Here is a 19,199-nt window from a genome sequence, read left to right as displayed (position 1 = left end):
CTTTACTACAGGATGACCTCCCCTCTATTCTTTTATTATGACCTTTGGGTCACAAATTATCTATAGGATGCTGCTGTCATTCTGTAAGACACTATTATATCTTTCATCTAAAGGATAAAGATGCTTAACATTAAAACACATCTTTGTTAGGCTGACCTTCCAATGATGATCAAAACAGACAGTTATTCCAATCAACGTCACTGTTGGAGAAAATATGTTTCATTTTTTGCAACACTGACATTGAGAAACCAAGGCATAGTTTTAAATCAGATCACTTTTGTAATTGTACTTAGCTAGAGAGCATAGCACAGTATATTATACTCATTTAAAATATAAAAAATATGCTGTAATTGCTTTGATGAGTTATGTTGATTAAAAGGACGTGGTGGCTTGTTGTGTTGTGTTTTTTTAAGTTATTGATGTGGTTTTCATGTAAACTTCATTGATAGGAGGTAATAAAACTTTATATAGTGTTTATTAATTATTTGTCTTTCTCTATAATCATAAATGGAACTCACTGAACTTGCATAGGAAAATATAATAAATAGTCCCAATGTACTAAATAAAGTAATAAGGTTAATTTCTTTCCTGCTGTCAGTAAATTCATGTTAGCAGTCTCTCGTCAGCTTGACATCAATTAATGATTTTAATTCCAGACTCTTGTCACAGTACTCACCACCCTTTCGTCTAATTAAAATGGATGATGCATGATGAAGGGAAAACACAAGACTTCTGTTCTTGTTGTAACATTTCTATTCATTAGTATACTTTTACAACAAAAGGCTTGTGGCTTTAATGGCACTAGAGAAAGATGAAGAGAAGTTTATTATATGTTGGAGATAAAGACTCTTATACCCTTAGGAAACAATTTATGGAATGACCGAAACATTCAGGAGAAGATATTGGTGTTATTTTAGTTACTAATGAACATACAGAATGCTTCGCTCTAAGTTTAGGAAAAATCATTACGTGAAAAACACACAACAAAATTGTGCTCGTTTATGTTAGCACCAAAATACGTTGTCAGCCCATTGATTGATCTACAAAAGTAACAGCAAAACAGCCGATACAGAGATAAATGCCTGACCCACCTCTCCCAGACAGCATCTCTGTACGACAAAGATTCTCAGCCATTTCTCCCACTTTTTTTTGGCCATACTCCCTTGGTAAGAGGTAAGAGCACCACGTCCTACCTCCAATTGCTAAAACTCCCCCCAGTTCCCATTCTAAAAGAGTTTTCCACGGTTGATAGCAAGGCATTAAGATGTACTCTGCCACACAAAACCCTGTTGAGCCATGAGCATCACCGCAGAGCCACAGCCTGCTGCTGCTTCCCCAGCCCGGGGCAGCCCCAGCCCGGGCAGCCCCGCACAAAGCCTCGTGGGGAGCTCCCCCTCCTGGCTCTGCAGCCCACAGGCGACACCGCCACGACAGCGATGCCATTTGCGCAGGCAAGGATAAAAATAACAGCAGAACGATGTAAATGTAAGTCTCTTCATAGCCCACAGGAACAAAAGGTTGGATTTTCCATAACGTAACGTGGGAAAACTAGAAAGGAAAGAGGTTTATTTTGCAGATGACAACTACACATACACATGTATGCATGAAGCATGGCGCTGCTTTGCTTTGTGTTAATCTTCCTCCAAGTCCAGCCAAGACTGGCAAAGTATGGCTTCTTTTTCAGAGCAAAGAAAGGCATACCCTGCTGGCTCCCTGGCTCCAAAAGCACCTGACTACTCTGCCATAGCACTTCCAGTGATACAGCTATTTAATTCTTTTCCAAAAGGTTTCTCCTTATCGCCTCACTACTGATCCTCACCATACAGGTGTTTAAGCACCTGATTTTGCATTCATTTCTGTGGAAGTTGAGGAAGAATACAAAGCTAAGATTAACATATCTGTATGGTAACAGACAGATTTGCAGAACACAAGTAAAGCGCTTTACTCAGTGTATTAGCAAAATGGAGAAAATATCCTGTAGACTGTTTTTTTTTTCCTGAGGAAGCTGTGGCTCTAGAGGCGGATTGAAGCATAAGCAGCATTCACCCATAGCTGGGATCACATACTCTGAATCATGAGATTACATTAGAATTGCAGCTTTCATCTTTTTAAGTATTATCTAGCAGTGAAACCAGCTGGATACAGCTGAACTTGTTGAAAACTTCACAAAGTATATTTATTTTGTTCTTCTGTTATCCACTACCTGGGCACAAAGAGGAAAGTTGTTTGGGTTGGGGAGTGTTTGTTTTGCTAGGGGGAGTCCAAGGCCTCAGACAGGCCAAGCACACGTGGCTGGGCCATGCAGGTGTCACGAACAGAAGGTGCCTGAGCTGAGGATGGGCAGAACACAGGCAAAGGGCTTTGATTTTGCTAAAGATTTATTTTCTTTTGCACTGAACCCAGAGCTGCAGGGGAATAATATGCAAGGAAAAATCCAAGGGTGAAGGAGGGAGGTATCAGAACCTGCTGTTAGGGAGATGTCTCCCTTCAGCACAAGCCACCAACCAAAACCAGAAGACAAATCTAAGCAGTGAGTTTTCTGAACGTTTCTGTCTTCACATCTCCTAAGAAAAAGGGTCTACAGGGTCTTGAAAGAGTCAGAAAACATTTCAGGACAATCAGACTGCAGGGTACCCCATGGACACATTGGCTACATGGTGAGAAAACCCTCACCTGGGAGATCCTCAAAGACCAGATGTATAGAGTTTGTTTCTAAAGTGAAAAAGTCTGTGGGCTTCCCAAGGCTAGGTCCAGTAGGACAGCAGAAGGTGACCATCCATATGAAAACAAGTGGGTTGTAACTCTAATGCATGATGGCCACTGACAAAAGTTTCAGAACCTAATTTTAAGTCTACCCTACATAGCAATGCTTGTGTGAGACTGTAAGCAGACTGAAGCATCTCTGAAAGCTCAAGATATCCCATACATCTCCAATCTGTACAATTCAAGGCATTACTCTGAGGAAGATGGGCCAATTACAGGTTCATCAGGAAAGTCCGGAATTGGCAGACTACCTACTATATATAACAAGACTAAGAAGCACCCAGGGCTGTTTTCCCAGTCTACCCCAGCCAATGTAGGACCTCAGTGGTATCCAGTTCTAGTGGTCCAGTGATGGACTGGATAACAGGATGGCGAAGACAGGCTCCAAGTTAGTGTATATTTAAAATGGCTGTGATCTGGCACAAGAATAGAGGTAGTTCCATTCATATCTTACTCAAATTCTGCAAGACTCTGCAGTACAGTCTTTTTTTTTAGGAGATACAAAGCCAAGTTCAGAAAATCTATCGCTTAGTTTTGTCTTATGGTTTTGATTGGTGTCTATTTTTGGAGAGAAACAACCTTCCCAACAGCACACCAGAAACCAACTGGATTTTCAGAAGTGCTTGACAGATACTCAAGGATAATACAAGTAGACTTATTTTTCTGGAGTAAAGCAATGTTAAAGAATAGTGATTCAAGTGGACAATGTCCTATGCCCTTGAAAGAACCATTAGTCTGAACTTGTAAGAATTTACAAGTAGCAAGCATCTTACAGCAATTTTGGTAAGACTGGTGGGTGGTCTCATAAGATGACATGCCTAATTGGGCCAATATTTTATTTCATTGAAAGCTGCCTGTATGTGTGACTAGATAATTTATTTTCCTGTTCAAAATTCCTTTGTAAAGATTGTCAGTAAACACGCACCATATGCAACAGAAGAGATATCCTCCTTGATAAGAAATTATTGCTAATAATATATTTATACAAGGCAATTTTACTATTTTAATCATGATAAATTGAAGAACATTAATTTACTTATTTGCTTATAGTCAATATGAATACTATTTTTAAGATTAAAGAAAATCTATTGTAAGCACAATATCTTAAAATTATCAAGTCAAAGCATAATAATTTTATAAAATTGTGGGCATGATTGATTTTTTAATGGACCATTCACTTGTTCTCTGACCCCCTAAGGATTTTTCTTCCAAGCCTTTCATACATAGTAAATTCATTAAATCCAGCCTATTTCCCCAAAGTATTGCATCATTACAGAGGTATATAGCATCAAATACCAAGTAAAACAGAGCAAGTGAATTGTACCGCTAAAAACATTGAGGGGGGAAAAACCCACAGAAAACAAAGTTAGAATAGCAGCCATTATGAACCAACACTTGTTAACCCAGTAATATTTCACTCTGTCTCCTCACAAGCACTTTGAGGGATTGTTCAGTTAATTTGCAAGAGTACTCTTCATTAATAGCATTTATCTAGCAGCATTATTTTACAGGATCAAAAGGAAACTCTGCAATCTAACTGCACAAAGATTTAAAGTCTCTATGGATCAAATCAACATCTGAATTTTTCAGAAACATAAGGAAGCACCTCACACATTTGGTTGCTATTTTATTATTTTTTATTAGTTGTACATGCCACTACCCCAAAGAACTTGCATTCTCTTATAGACATAACACAAAGGAAAGCAAATACACAGTTAGGGAAAGAGAATAACGGGAGGAAGAGGACCCGTGTTATGGTAACATCAAGCTGTTATGAAGTTCTGGCACATGCATTTTCTGCAGTTTCAGTGAAGACATAAAATTGTTTTACGGCACACAAGGAGTGAGATTCCAGGAAAGAGTCAAAATGGTTAGCATAACTTGATGGACAGGGATTAGGAATTTGCTCCATGCATGGGGGGCTATACAAATAATTTCATAATTCTACCTTGGTACCCAGCGTGACTATTGCAACCTCTCTCATATCATCACATGGACAGTCTATACTCTCACCATTCTTACTGAGAGAGACAGAGAGACACAGAGAGACAGAGAAAGGAGAGAATGAAGAGAGAGAAAACATTACTAACTCAACACCCAGTCTTCCTTCTTTGCATAAATGTACATGGCTGATTACCTGGGGACCTACAGTTGCTAACAAGCTCTAAGTGCTGGGCAACCTTGGGTTCAGCAGAGCCCATTAAGCCAGGGCTCAGCACTGTGCACATGTGGCTATGTTTTCTGCAACCCTGAGCTGGCTGGAGCTATGGAAGCTTTCAGTGTCTCTGCACCCCCAGTATAAGTTTATCCCCAAATTGGATGGTCTGCCCATGCATAAAGGAAAGCTGACTGCACAAACACACTTATTTCCAAATTAACTTATTTCCTTCATTTTCACTATTTCCCTTTACCGTTTAATCTGAAAGCAGATTACTCTTAAAAACAGGAACAGATTTAGTGATCCTGTTCCACTTTTGTTAAAAGAGAGAAAATAAAAAATAATCTGTCAAGTAAAAACCAACCAAACACTGTGATCCAGCCACCCTCTACTGTCAGAATGGATGGAGAAAGACATGAATAACTTTTTACATAGATTTATGCTAGTATATCTGTTAAAGAGGAAAAAAAATATCCCAGAATGTAATCCAAACAGATGGTCTCATATGATAAAGTTTCTGCAGTTTAACAAGTTACTGTTGATCTTCAGTAACTCATAAATGTATAGCCTGCCTTAACTGTAATGTAAATCACTCAGCCTTAAAACAACTGAGAGCTAACCATTTTACATTGAACTGAGGAGACTACACAAGAGATATCATGGCTCTGCTATTCCAGTAAATTGTCAGAATGATGAAGCCATCATTTGCAAACTTCTGTTCTTACCCGCAGAAGTCCAAGGTGCATAGAGATGATGGTCAAAGGGATCATTCTGACTAACTAGTCACACCTCCTGTACACGGACAACAAAATTTCCCTCCATAGTTCCTACTTCAATCCACAATTTATGGCTAAGCTATATGATAATTTTTAGATAAATCATCTCAACTCATTGTTCACTTTCACTGCTAAATGTGTCTGAATCTATTTACCATTCAGCATTCAAGCTATGTAGCCCTTTAAAGTTTGTCTCCTTACTGAAGAGATATCTATTCAAAGTCTCCACACACAACGCTGTATACTAGTTAATTTACAACTAGACTCTGAGATTTTAACTAAATTGATACGAGAGATACCAGAGGTTAGGCCCCAAATAACTTAGGGCTACAAGAGACAGGATGAAAAGTAGAATGGAAATATTGAGAAGAGCATATGACATATACATTTAATAGGTTTTAATGGTAAAGGAAGCTGACAAGGAAAAATAGAGGTACTCACCACTCATTTTTACAATTAGCAGTTTAATATACATATCATTCCATAAACAGACTGCATGACACATAAATAGACTGAACCCCAGTGACAAATACACTGAAAATTATAATTTTTATGTTGTTTCTAAATATATCAGTGAAAAAACTAGATATGCAAGACTTTGAAGAAAAATACAAAACATACTTCATTCTATATAAATATTTGTTTTCTGAAAAAGTCAATAAAATCAGTTATAGAATGTATAGAGAAAACATTTAATGTTATTACTCCAGTCTCCTCAATAAGGAAAGGAGCTCTGGTCTATAAAAGATGCTTACTGCAGCCAAAAAAGCTGTGGATACTAGCATCCAAAATAAATCCAGCTTTGTCTTGTTATTTAAAATATATAAACATATCAACATTTGGGAAATTTCATCAGTGAAAATTGAACTTCGGTTATTTAGTTTAAAAAACAAACTCTCTCTATCAAGGTTTAAGCAAATACTGAAGTCTACCTCTCCTGTTCTTGCTTCATTCGTATTCTCTCCTCTTCTGAAGTAAGAGCTTCCTGCACTTTTATTTTACCCGTTTTCTCACTCTTGTCATCTTTGCGATGTTTGCCAAACCTGTTAATAACACACAAAAAAAGAATCTAACTTGTGAAATGAACACAATTGTATTTTCCTTTTCCTAAGACAAAAAAAATCCTCCAAGAAAGGCTGCTTGAAAACCAGGAAGGGAAAGCACAAAGACCTCAGAATTTCAATTATTAATCTTTACAGGCTGCTTTTGTGTTTGTTGGGTTTTTTTGTTTTTTTTTTTTTGTTTGTTTGTTTTTGCGTAAGTTGTTCATTTTTTTCTTGACTCCTCTTAAAAGTTTACAGAATTCCTCACTAAAGAACAGAACAAACCAAAAAAGTTATAGTGCCACATTCTTGATTTCTGCCAGGAGTTTTGTGTCATTATTCTTAAATACATGGTCAAGCAATATTTTAGAAATTATTTAACACTAACACTGCCAAAGAATGCAAATCAAGTTTACATTAAGTGAATGCTTTCACATATGAACTACAAAGAAACACCCAGCTGTATGCCCAACAACTGCCCTATAAGCAGTACCACCCTCCGCACCCTCCCCACAAAGCAGTTTCACCATCCAATGGACAACATCCAAAAAAGAAATTGATTCTTTTTTACCACCAAGTTTTTTTGTTTGTTTGTTTGTTTTTAACTTTGTTACCCATGACTCTTTTCCCCCAAGGGAGTTCGGTGCAATCAGCAAGAGCAGAGGGATGGTGCTGGCCAGGCTGCCCCAGATGCAGCGGGGTATTGCCAGCCCAGTGGCAATATCTCGCATCTTTTACCTCTCTCCCCCTTTACAGGCTGTGTTTCAACTATTTTATGTTTGTTCCATATTCGCACATTCCACTGCATTTTTTTTTAGACTTTCAGGGAGAGCACAGTCTGGCATTTGAGATATTTAGCTATTATTAGGACAAAATTTTGTGTATTTGTAAGGCATTTCAGATCTTCTCTGATAGGAACGACTTTTGTATAGAGCAAACCAAACACACTCTAAATACAGCCCAAGTCTACATGACAATTTTCTGTCTCCTTAAGGCTGAGAGGATAACACATATCTATTACACAGTATCTTATTATAATACATACCTATTAAACACGGGATCATTTATCACACCAAAAAGCAGCAAGAATTATACTCCACAGATTGACACTTGCAGTACTTTGCACTCAAAGACCCAAATCAAATGTGAAACACAAGCACTGAAATGTGATGTGTCCAGCAATAATGCGGGCTCCAAAATGCTCACAAACAGTGAAATAAAACGTGCAGTTCTTAAAACTTTCTGCTGACCCATGAAAATAAATTGTTTAAAATGTTTCTTACAATACTTCCCCTTCTGTTCCTGTGTATTCTAATACAAAGCCATGGTGTGGGCTGATGGCATAACACACAGTGAACCTGCAGAAAGATTCATTTCTGGCCACTCAGTCAAGAGATACTAATATACTGGGTAACCATGCTCATGGTTCCTAAAGCATCTGTTAAAAAAAAGAAAAGAGCAGTGTAGGAGTATGTACATAAACTTTAAAGTGCATGGCTGTTCTCTACAGTTCCCAGACTGCTCAATTCCAAATTCAGGCATATGAAAACTAAAATTGTTCAATAATAATTATCTGAAAAATGAAAGTCAGAGGACATGATAGGGTTAAGAAGCACAAAATACTACATAAAGTTAAATCTCTGATGTTGTAATGTGTTACATATAAAACGGACTAAATTCAGTGACCAGAAACACCAGCTTATATCTTTTAAAACATTCACCTATTTATTAAAGAGCAGTCAAAAGCATTATACAAAACATTTACATATATGACATGAGAGATTCCAATCAAGTTCTGGATGTCTTACACCAGACAAAAGAGAATGGCTAATTTAAGATAGCCCTAAATCCTCTAGCCAAGAGAGGAGAAAAACCTTGGCAGAAAAAGCATGGAACGGAGCCATTTTACCCTGACACCCAGGGAGGGCTGGGGGTGGCAGGGCTCAGAGCGACACAACACGTGGGGCTGGGAGGAGATGCACAACATATGTCGTGCTGGAGCACACCACCTCTGGGATGCCCACGTTTGCTTCTCTCTGCTGCCCTTCCTCGCCCCATTTGAAATGTCAGGCAAACAAAGGAACCAACTTCTGGAGCAGCCAGTTCATTTCTGAAAATGAACTACTGGTTTAAAAAAAAAAAAAGAAGAAGAAAAAGGTAAAATTGAATCAGTTAATACCCATCAGATTTTGGCAGCAAAACAGAATTTCTACCACCATAAATCAATTAACTGTAAGTATGAACAGAAATATATTGAAATCAATACCTTATTAAGAGAAAAAGAAATCTAAACAGGAAATTTATAATAATCCTTGTAAGCAATCTAGTAAATGTCTGGTGAGGCTGCATGACTGTGGGGAGACTACTTCTCACATTAACATGTAATGCAAACCTAGCAGAAATCAATGGTTTGAGTTTCCAGATCCAACTGTCCAAGTCCAGAACACGCCACACGTGTGCTGTGTTTCAACAGAGGCTGGGGGAAGTTACCACACAGGCAGTGCTCGCTGGAGCGGTAGGGCTCGGTTTGCTTTGACTCATGAGCAAGCTGTGACAACAACCCTTCTTCTCTTTCAGGGTATTTTCTTATCATCTTCTGCCCTCGGGGACATTCCTGATAGAGTTTCAAGAAGACATCGCTGGTCCTTTCCCAGGCATTTCAAAATTTCCCCATTCTGACAGGAGATTTTCCAGTGTCAATCTCTGATAAGCTCTGTGGTCATCCCAGCAGTGGACAGCCTGGCAGAATATGAACCACGGTGGTCTTGGAAAGTTGCCTTCTCTGGACTTTGTCACCCGCAGAAGTGATATATCTGCCATAGTCACCACTGCCTGTAATAAGTTCAGCAACATTAACTGCTCTGTCCCTACACTCAGACCCGGAATCATCAATGCTGTCCTCCCACCTCCCTGATTGTGGCTTCATGTCTTTAACAGCATCACCTGCACAGGTAGTTAGTTCTCCGCGATAATTATACGTCACAGACCTGCACAACGGTTTCGGAAGCACGCTGCCCTAACTCAGTCTGACTCTAACCAAGTCTGCATACTTTTAGTAAGACCTCTGTGCAAAAATATTTACAAGCTCAATATTCCTCTTTTCCACTGAGATCGCAAGTCCCCCATCTCTGTTAAGCTTCAGCTTACAATAGTAGCAGTAACAGACAATAGACAAACATTTTCCAGGCTCAGCAGCAACACTTGAGAAAGGTGTTTGAAAGAACCGTGAAGTGGGTACGTACATATGTACGTATGCATACCTCCCCCCCCAGCCTTTAATTTCTGCAGAGGGAGCCAACATTCCCTACTCTGAACGACGTTCAAAGCTTTTGCTAAGATTACTCTTGCTAACAGTAAGTGTGTTTGTTATTTATTTCTGTTAAAAGTGTTTGCTCCGTGAAGTATGATTTATAGCCATAATGAAACCCACCGCCCAAATCAGCATCCTCTCCACCAAATTTATAAGTTATTTATAAATTATTTAACATTCATGTTCAAGCCAAGTTTAACCACATAAGAGCAACACAGAGCAATACTGAGGCACGCCATTAAAGCAAGCTGAAAAGCACTCCCCTAACTGTACAACACTCAATGCACTCCGGGGATTAGGCTGGTGCCAAGCTACCCAAAATCACCAGTTCTTCCAGTTTCCTCATGTAGATGTTTTCTACTCTGATTCGTAAATATTAGGCAAAACTGGACACTTAAAAATAAAAATAAGGGTATTTAGATCAGTGAGATTCAAGCAGCCCATGCAATATCCTTTCAATACACCAAACACACATCATACAGCCACCCTGAGGCTTGGCAGCCTGTGCTAGAACCCCTCCCTGCTGCTCTCCAGTGGCACTTGTGTAGCTGTCTGATTCAAAAGAAGTAACGTGTGGGTCAGGTCCCCGGAATTACTCCTGGCACTTAAAACACCCCAAACTGACGCAGGGAAAAGATCTGGCTTACCTCTGTAAAAGTTTCACCTTATTAAATGTGCAAGTGGCATGCTCTGGGACTTGCCCCTTGAGCAATATAACGTGAGTGACACATTCCCTGCAACCCACCAGCACGTGCATCGTTGCTAAGCCGTATTTCTTTACTGCTCACTCAAAAGGAAGGAACGATGGAATTAGGATGCACGTCCTATACGTGACCCACGGCAACTTTGGAATTTTACTGCTTCTAGCACTATTTCTTCCATAATGCACACATTGAATGTCCTGGCACACCCACGTAATAACTTCCCCCACTGAAGCAACTGCTCGCTTGTAATAACAACCTACGGCTGGAAGCTCACAGAGTGCAATCGCTAACAATATCTCCCTTGTAAAATAGCAATCACCGCCCATTTGTCCTGTGTCAGAGACTCTCTAGACTTCTGCAAGAACATGGCCTTGAGAACACTGCCGAGTGATTTGATCCCAGCCCTCGCTGCTCACCTCACTGATGCAGGAGCTGTTCTCTGCTGCACGCAGCTGGGTAGCGTGTGCCTGAAGCACCTGGAGATTTGCAGGCCCTTGTCTGAACCCATGATCATCTCATTCTCATTGCTCTCAGGCTGGCTGCTGGGATACTCGTCGCAGTTCTTACAAATGCAAATGAAATTACAACTTTATTTTTTTTTCCCCTGAAGCAGACACGAGAACTGAACTGCTCAGGACCAGTGCAGAATCAAAGCTTCTTGCATTAGTGAAAAGGAGGACCGTGTTTAAAAACAAAGGCAAGAACTACTGTTGGAATTAAAAACCAAAACAGTGCAGAAAAGGAGCATCTGCGACACTGATGTTCAGACAATCCTGAGAATCTAATTCCAAGCTCCTGTCATATCCTAAGTGTGCTGCCAACAATTTGTGAGCTATAAAAGCCCTACCTAAAATCAGTGCACAAGATACCACTGCAGAGACACAAGTCACCCCATGACGCACAGCACAAGCATACACTGCTGCCTCGCATATTTAGGACAGAATACGTCCTGATGCTAAAGCTTGAGCTACATCAGATGCTGTGGAGCACCTGCTGTCACAGCAGCACAGCGCTGATCTGCAGCCACCACTTCTCCCAGTCTGCGTTCGTAGAAGCAGAACACAGAATAGTGTTACTCATGGTGAAAGATAAAGATCATGTAAAATAAAGATCAATGTACATTTTCCCCCAAACAATTAAAAAATACCTGCTTATTATCATATTATTTCATAGACATAGCTTAATATTTCTTTGAGTACACACGTGTGTGTTAAATAATAATATTTTTATAATGGTAGCAACATTTACAAATACATGAACAACATCTCACTTATCAGCTACTTTATTCAGTAGTTCTCTCATCTAAACCCTGTTTACAGTACAGCTAAACATTAGCTATAAAAACTTAGCTAAAAAGCAGTTTAATTTTATTCTGTAACTGCATAAGCAAGAACTTCCAGAAAGAAACTTCTATGACTAATTGAATACAGGTTGTAAATTAAAAATACCCTGTCTATCCAAGAGTGTGAGAAATAGATGAAAGAGAGCAGCTGAAATCTTGTTCATTCTAATTGCCAAGATACTCCAGGGTTCTACTTAATTTATAGCTTCTTAATTCTCCTTTTACATTAAGGGTTAGAGAAAATTTCAAGATAAGTGTAAATGCTCAAAGTCATATTCACAGATCCACAGACTTAATCCTGAAATTCAGCCAACAATAGCAATTATAGTAAGTGAAAATTTTCAAAAATATGAGAGGATCATTTTTTAAAGATTACATTAGAGGAAAGGGCTATCCTCAGACCCTATGATACTAGTTTGTTGTATTATAGTTAACAAAAAGATGAGAACACAGGCCTATATGTCTGATGCTTGACCCTAAAATAGGAAATCCCATGAACTTTGTGGATAATCTAATCAAACTCAAATGCACACCCAAACCTCTCTGTCAGTCCCTAGCTGGCTTACTTGCAAGCTTACTTGCTTGAATGACCATCACCCACAAGGAGGTGGCCTCATCCAGCACCTATTACACTCAACAGAAAGACACCAACTAGAAAGTGCCTTCAGTGGCTGTGGGCCAATGCATCAGAGCGACTAAACGGTGTGAGACTCAACAGAGAAGGAAGCTGCTTGGATTGCAACAGAACATTTAAAGAACAAGCTCAAGCTACATCATGATGCCATATATAAAAATATGTAAAATTTATATAAAATGTATATGTAAATGATTTTTCATAAATAAATACATAGACTGAAGAAATGAAGAAAGAAGAATGTATGGGTGGTAGCAGCAGAAATTCCATATTTACAACTTATCTTAAAAATAGCTTCAGTTTACAAGAATATATATCAGTATCCTCGATATAACAAAACAAATATACATATAATCTGCTAAATGGATTTTTCTCTGATGCGTTACTGATGAGACCATTGTCGTCTGCCAAATCATCCACATATTTCATTAGAATAAAGAGCTATAGAAGAAACATGCATTAGTTGATTAATGAAAAAAAAAAACATGAAAATTGATTGAGACAGAAGAAGTTCAGTAGCATTATGTTCCTTAATAGAAAAAAGACCATCATTAAAAATTAACAAATGGTAAGTGTCTTGAGCTACTCCATCAGTGCCTTCTGTCTTCAACGCATGTTCTTTTCCCTGTAGTAGCAACAGTGCTCACACACACACAACCTAACACTACTCACAGGATTTTGCAATGACTTGTGTAGTCTTTTTCACCCTCCTGTGTCAGCAAAATCGTAGAATTTATATTGCAAAAGATTATTGTGACACACACAAACATTCTGTTGCTAAAATAAAATTTAATAAGCATAAACAACAGTTCAACATAGCACACAAACGAAAATCACCCTGGCTAGTGATGACTTGAGTGTTTATAAGCCTTCTTTTAGAAGCAAAATTGTGCAAGTGCTATTTTTAAAAATATCCTTTTAAGTGCAAATATTTACATGCTTGCAGTGTATTCCAAGCAATAGCCAGTTGTCACAGCTAATCAAATTAGTGGATAAAACTCCACTTGTTAGGAGGGACAACAGAAGAAGCTGGAGTGACTCAGCAGCATCACTGTCCTGAGGTGATACAGAAGCACTGATGTACAGGCAAGCAGGAGCAAGGTACCTGGCTACAGGAGCTTGTGGGCATAGTTGAACTACGCATTTACTACTTTTCATTTTGTACAGGTTTTCTCGGTGATGTTAAACCTGAGGAAACAGCAAACTTTCTGGTACAACAGTCAGCTGAAACCCTCCTCTGCCAGGAAGGTTCCTGGAGAATTCAGGTGTCCCAAACCAAGAAATGGGCATTACAGAAGGACACAGATAACTCATGGAAATGGAGAAAACCTCTGGAGAAATACACTCATATCTCTTCAGAGCAATAAAGCTCGCCTTCAAGCAATACACTTATGTGCTCAATCACGAATGCAGAAACTAAAACCAGGAGAACCAAACTATTAGCCCTCTCTGCAGTTGCCTTGAGAGGCGAGGCTCTTCTGTGATATCATATTCACACATTTTCTGTATCCTCTGGTTCACTTTCCAAACATTAAAAAACAGTTTCGGTTGTGTTCAGGTAGGGATTCATGTAGAGCTGAACAAACGAAGGCTTCCCAAAACCAGCAGCTAGGACAGCACACACATCGCCACCCTTCGTGTGCGACATTACCAGCCATTCCCCCAACAACTTCCTGGAAAGACCTGGAAACAACATATGGGATTGGTAACTGGTTCCAGCCACTGAAGCTTAATCCGCCTGCCTTTGTGAGTCAGTATCCCGACTTCATAGAAAACGGGTATAATGCCAAACCAAGAGACATGTCATGAGGTTTCATTCAATTATTTTCATAAACAGTTTTGATAACATTTCCTGAAAGGCATGACACAACAGGCAGAATATTATTCACACCAAGGCGCTCTCTTTTCACAACTTAAGCATTTGTAATATTTACTTCCAGCATAAAATGGTGGAACTTTTAAAAACAGATTTCTTTTAGGAGAGACCATCTGTTTGCAAATTTCTAAACAGAAGACAATCTTGCATTGCTTCTCATGATTGCCTAAAAGCAGCAGGAACCATTGACAGGTGTAATAAAATAATAATAATAATTCACAAGAAATAAAAAAACAAAAACAAAACAAAACAAAAAACAACCAATCCAAACTATTGCAGTTTAAAAACAGGCTGAGAAGGTCGAAGGAAGTGGGGATACTTTTACAATGCTAATATTTTAAAAACACCACCAAGACAGCAAACAAACAAGAGATTCATCTGTTGAACGGCCAAACCAACTCAGTAAGCAATACCACAGTGTACTAAAAGTCACCATAAATAACTGATTTCCATGGTGGTGAGCCAAAACCTGTTAAGCTGTGGATTGTGGCATCCTGGAAGAAATGAGGAATGAAAGAGAAAGCTTCTGTTTAGATACAACTCTGCTAGCAATCATCAATGATAGCAGCAGCCACAGAAGCACTACACGACATTTTAAGGGAAGTTTCACAACTGTCTAAGTATTTTAAAGTTTGTTTTTGTGACAAAACCTCTTTAATATAGTGCATGTCTTCCAAAATGAGAGTAGTTATTGACCACAAAGTTCCTTGCTCCAAGATCAGAGTTCACATACAAAGCATGAGCTATTTGTCACTGAAGAAAGTAACTGATACGTGTGATGCAGCCAAACTAATTCAGTCTTTTAATAGAGAATGTAAACTTAGTGGGCAGCATATCCTTTCTTCACTGTCATTTAATGCACTTACAAATGCTCCCGCCCGCTTCTCAGTCAGAATTTGCCACTCCAGACTGCAGTGCCCTGTTAGGTAATCCAGCACTGGGAACACTGGGCAGTAAAATGTTACAACAACAAATGGAAAACTGTAAATACAAATTGCAGAAAAATAAAGTTCAGTTTCACCTACAAAATGAAGAGCAAGATCCTGAAAATGTCTGTGTGAAGTCCTCCAGGATGTCAACTCATCTTGCATAGAAATGGACACACAACCCTCTGCTTTGCTCTATGTAATACTGTACAGCAGGTTTTAAAAAAGTAATCCTGCATGCTAAGCACCAACAGCAGCCTGCTGTTAGCAGGTGCCCCACTATTTTTGAGTCTCAAGTACAAAGCAGTTATTCTTCTATGACCTAAGCAATCCTTCTTTTCTGAGTTGGGTAAAATGTTCCTGCCCAGCACACCGGGTGCCAAGGGCAGCCCTCTCGCTCTTGCTCAAGCCATGTTGAGCAGGTCACAAAACCTCGTCCCCGCGCTCCACACTGGACAACTGCTACGGTGCAACCACGCAGACCAGGATGGGGACACTTCTACTGCTGTACTTGTTGCACTCTACAGATTAGTTCAAAAATTGTGGGCCAATTTAGGTATTAATAATACTACATTGTATGCCTCTAATTACCAGTGTCCACTAGGAGTGCTCACAGAGAGCGTTTAAACCGTGGCTACTCTTCAACACCATCCTGACAGCTACGCTTCTAATTCCTGCTCTGTTCATTTTAATGCATTATTGTTTCAAAATACAATGCTACAAAATTGCAAATTACATCTGGCTCAAGGGCTGATTATGAGAAATACTAGCACTTCTGCCTCTGCGTGAATAACTCTGATAATAATGAGAGATTGATTGAGCTCCAAGAAGTCCAAATGATGAGAAGGGTCAATTTGAACATTTCTATTAGCTTCTTTTGTTAAATCTAACACTTTGCCAGGCCAGAGACAAATACTGCATCTGGTTACCATGATTTTTTCCAACCTTACAGAAGTACAATTTAGAAAATGGGTACTGGTCTAAAGGCAGACCTTATAAGAAATGCTAATGAAGCATAAAAAACCATCCGTTTTACTGGCACTCAAGGCCAAAAAAAGAAAAGTTGCAAGGGAAATTTGCTTCAACTCTTTCTTGGCAGAAAAGAAAAAAAAATATTATTTTTTTTTTGGTACAAAAAGTCTTCATTACTCCAGTTTGCAACTGAAACGCTTGCTCGTGTATATATGAGCACAGCATACTTTATGTAAACGTGAGTTGCAATAAAACAGATTATTGAAGATGCTTGCTAAGCACGTGCAACAGGCAAAGAAAGGAGGACACAAATGTAAAACACCAACTAGTTAGACCAGGAAATTGCAGTAACATTACTCCAACAACTTAGTCGTGCAGTCTGGCAATTACACTGTATAAAATCAGCAAAAGCCAACACAGATGCACAAAAAGTTAATCAAACTACTGACAGTTCATCCGGAACCTTCCAAAGATTAAAACTTCCCTACAGATCTCATTATCTAGAAATGTTAATATGTCAGTCAGCACTTTTTCTGTCAATTACTGAAAGTCGTGGTTGATACGAATCTCCTAGAAAATAACCTCTGTAGGGTAAATTAAGCTATAAGTGATGTCTCTATATCTTTAGTCTCATTCACATATTTACACTTCATAGGAAGCAGGGAAGGCACAATTGTTTTTCAGTACAGGACGACAGACAATACTGTAGGATCTGTGGGACGTGTCTAACGAAAATATTCCCCGAAGCCCAAATGAGCTGGCAGCTGCCATTATCTTTGAGGATGCCTATGGCAGAAAAATGCAATTCCCCTTGTTGAGCTGCAGTACCTGAGTGCAGGTGGCTGTGGGCTACATTTGAGGGTTTCCTGTCCCGTTCTGGGTTCTACAGTGTCACTTAAGTCTCTTCAAAGATGAGAAAGAATAAACTTGAAATTATTAAAAATTAATGCCAATAGGAAACTTATGCAAGTGCTCTAGAACACAACTTAATTAAGTTACAGCGAATGCCCCTGAGTGGTCATAAAAACACAGGGCAAAAAATAATAGCTATGCTGTTTTGGAAGTCTGTTACAAAGACAGGGCTAAGCCAGAGGACCCAGCCTGAGCCAAGCCTCTTTTTTAGCACGCGTTAGCATGCCCCTGCTGGCTTCGCACATTTCTGCCGATTCTATCAGCTGGTACTCTGCCCAGCGGCACGAAAATTGAGTTTATATACGCAGTACCTTCCAGGTGGAAAACGAAGAGCGAGACTTCGCACCACAGCAGCAGCAGCGGAACAAAACATCTCCGGGGCGGACGCAACGAGGCTCGGGTGGATCAGCCCTGGGAAGCCAGCTTGGCAGCGAGTCCCCACAGCAGCTGGCGCAGGGGCTTGCCCAGAGCTACCTTGAGCCCTGGGGACTCCCAGCATCCTGCAGCTGCCAGTAGTCGGAGCCTGAGCTGTCTGCACGGTAACTGCCGTCGAAATAACTCTATCAGTTGCGATTTACGCTGCTGATTATTTCAGGGCCAATTTGGGAACAAAGATTTATTTCAGATTGAAAACGCGTACAAACCAGGACTCGCACCGGACTAATTAAAGGCAAGAGATGTGGGCTGGTGGGGTTTGATTTGGGGTTTCAGCCCCCCTGTAAATAAGCTCCTAGCACAGAAGATCTGAGACTGGCGCCAGCCCCGTACACACTGGCATTTTTGATCTCATTTGTATATGCTCAGGCACTATAAGTGAGTGACTGGGCTTATATTTATTTAGAAAACCAGACAGATGATATTTAAAATAAACCCAATCTTGACATCTAAGATATTCAGCTCCTGAGATTTTATTCCTGAAATGAGATCAGGTCTGCTTGTGCTTGGTGCTGCAGATGGTATTACAGCAATCGTCACTGCCACATTAGTATTTCTTCTGAATGTAAAACGTAATTTTTATTATAGCCTAAAAAAAAAAAATCTTTTAAAAAAATTAAGTCCTGTTGAAAAATGGCACCTAGTCTTCACTTTTATCTTACACAAGCTGTTTTCTTACTTTTACAGTTATAAAAGGCAAACAGAATTAGCAAAGTATTTTAATTTCCAAAGATGATATCAGGACCCCTAGCAGTTACAGATGATAGCACTGTTGGTATCATTACCTGCTCAGCAACATCAGAGGAAAGAAATACTTTATCTGTAACACTACACATGAAACTCATGCTTGTAGAAGCATGTTATGTTCTCAGTTTCAGGATTTTAGCACTACGGGTTAAAGACAAAGATAGTATCTAAAATAATATTGTGAAATATTTGAGATTTATTTGTAGTATGTTGCTGTTGAAATGTGTAACAGTAATTCGGCTTGCATTCTAAATATTGCTGGCACACCTGGTGTTGAATATGCTGGAAGCATTTGCAATTGGTACCAAAATGTACTACATTCATTATTGTGGTACTCAAAAATGCTGATACAGCTAAGAGTCGAGATGCATTTTTGTTACTAAATTCTCTTTTGCAAAACTTTATAGACCTAATCCACAAACTTTGTTTCTGATTAGATATTTCCTTATGAAGTACTACCTGTAGCAGCATTAACAGAAAATCTACATATATTTTCAGTCATCCAAAAATCACATCCACCTTCCAAACTAAACACCAGCATCTGGAAGCAGTAGATAGCCTATGCTTTTAGCACACAGATATTTTGTATTTCTATAAAGCA

The 19,199-nt window shown here is 39.3% G+C and overlaps 1 protein-coding gene across 12 annotated transcripts in view; it reads right to left on the bottom strand.

The window, feature by feature from the left end:
- Window positions 1-19,199, bottom strand: part of PARD3 (par-3 family cell polarity regulator) — a 445,998-nt gene that overhangs the window by 112,122 nt on the left and 314,677 nt on the right. For 8 of the 12 annotated variants that reach the window (XM_080583461.1, XM_080583467.1, XM_080583465.1 and 5 more), the window contains one exon: window positions 6,630-6,740. The exons of 3 other annotated variants lie outside the window; for them this stretch is intronic. In XM_080583461.1, coding sequence (XP_080439587.1) covers window positions 6,630-6,740 — 111 coding nt within the window. Of the gene's footprint in view, window positions 1-6,629; window positions 6,741-6,795; window positions 9,573-19,199 lie in introns of those variants that run through there. One more of the 12 variants, XM_080583463.1, reaches the window with a different exon arrangement.

This window comes from Anser brachyrhynchus (genome assembly GCF_964034855.1).
Source record: "Anser brachyrhynchus genome assembly, chromosome: 2".
In the NCBI taxonomy this organism is placed as follows: domain Eukaryota; kingdom Metazoa; phylum Chordata; class Aves; order Anseriformes; family Anatidae; genus Anser; species Anser brachyrhynchus.
This window is presented reverse-complemented; position numbering and strand designations above follow the sequence as displayed.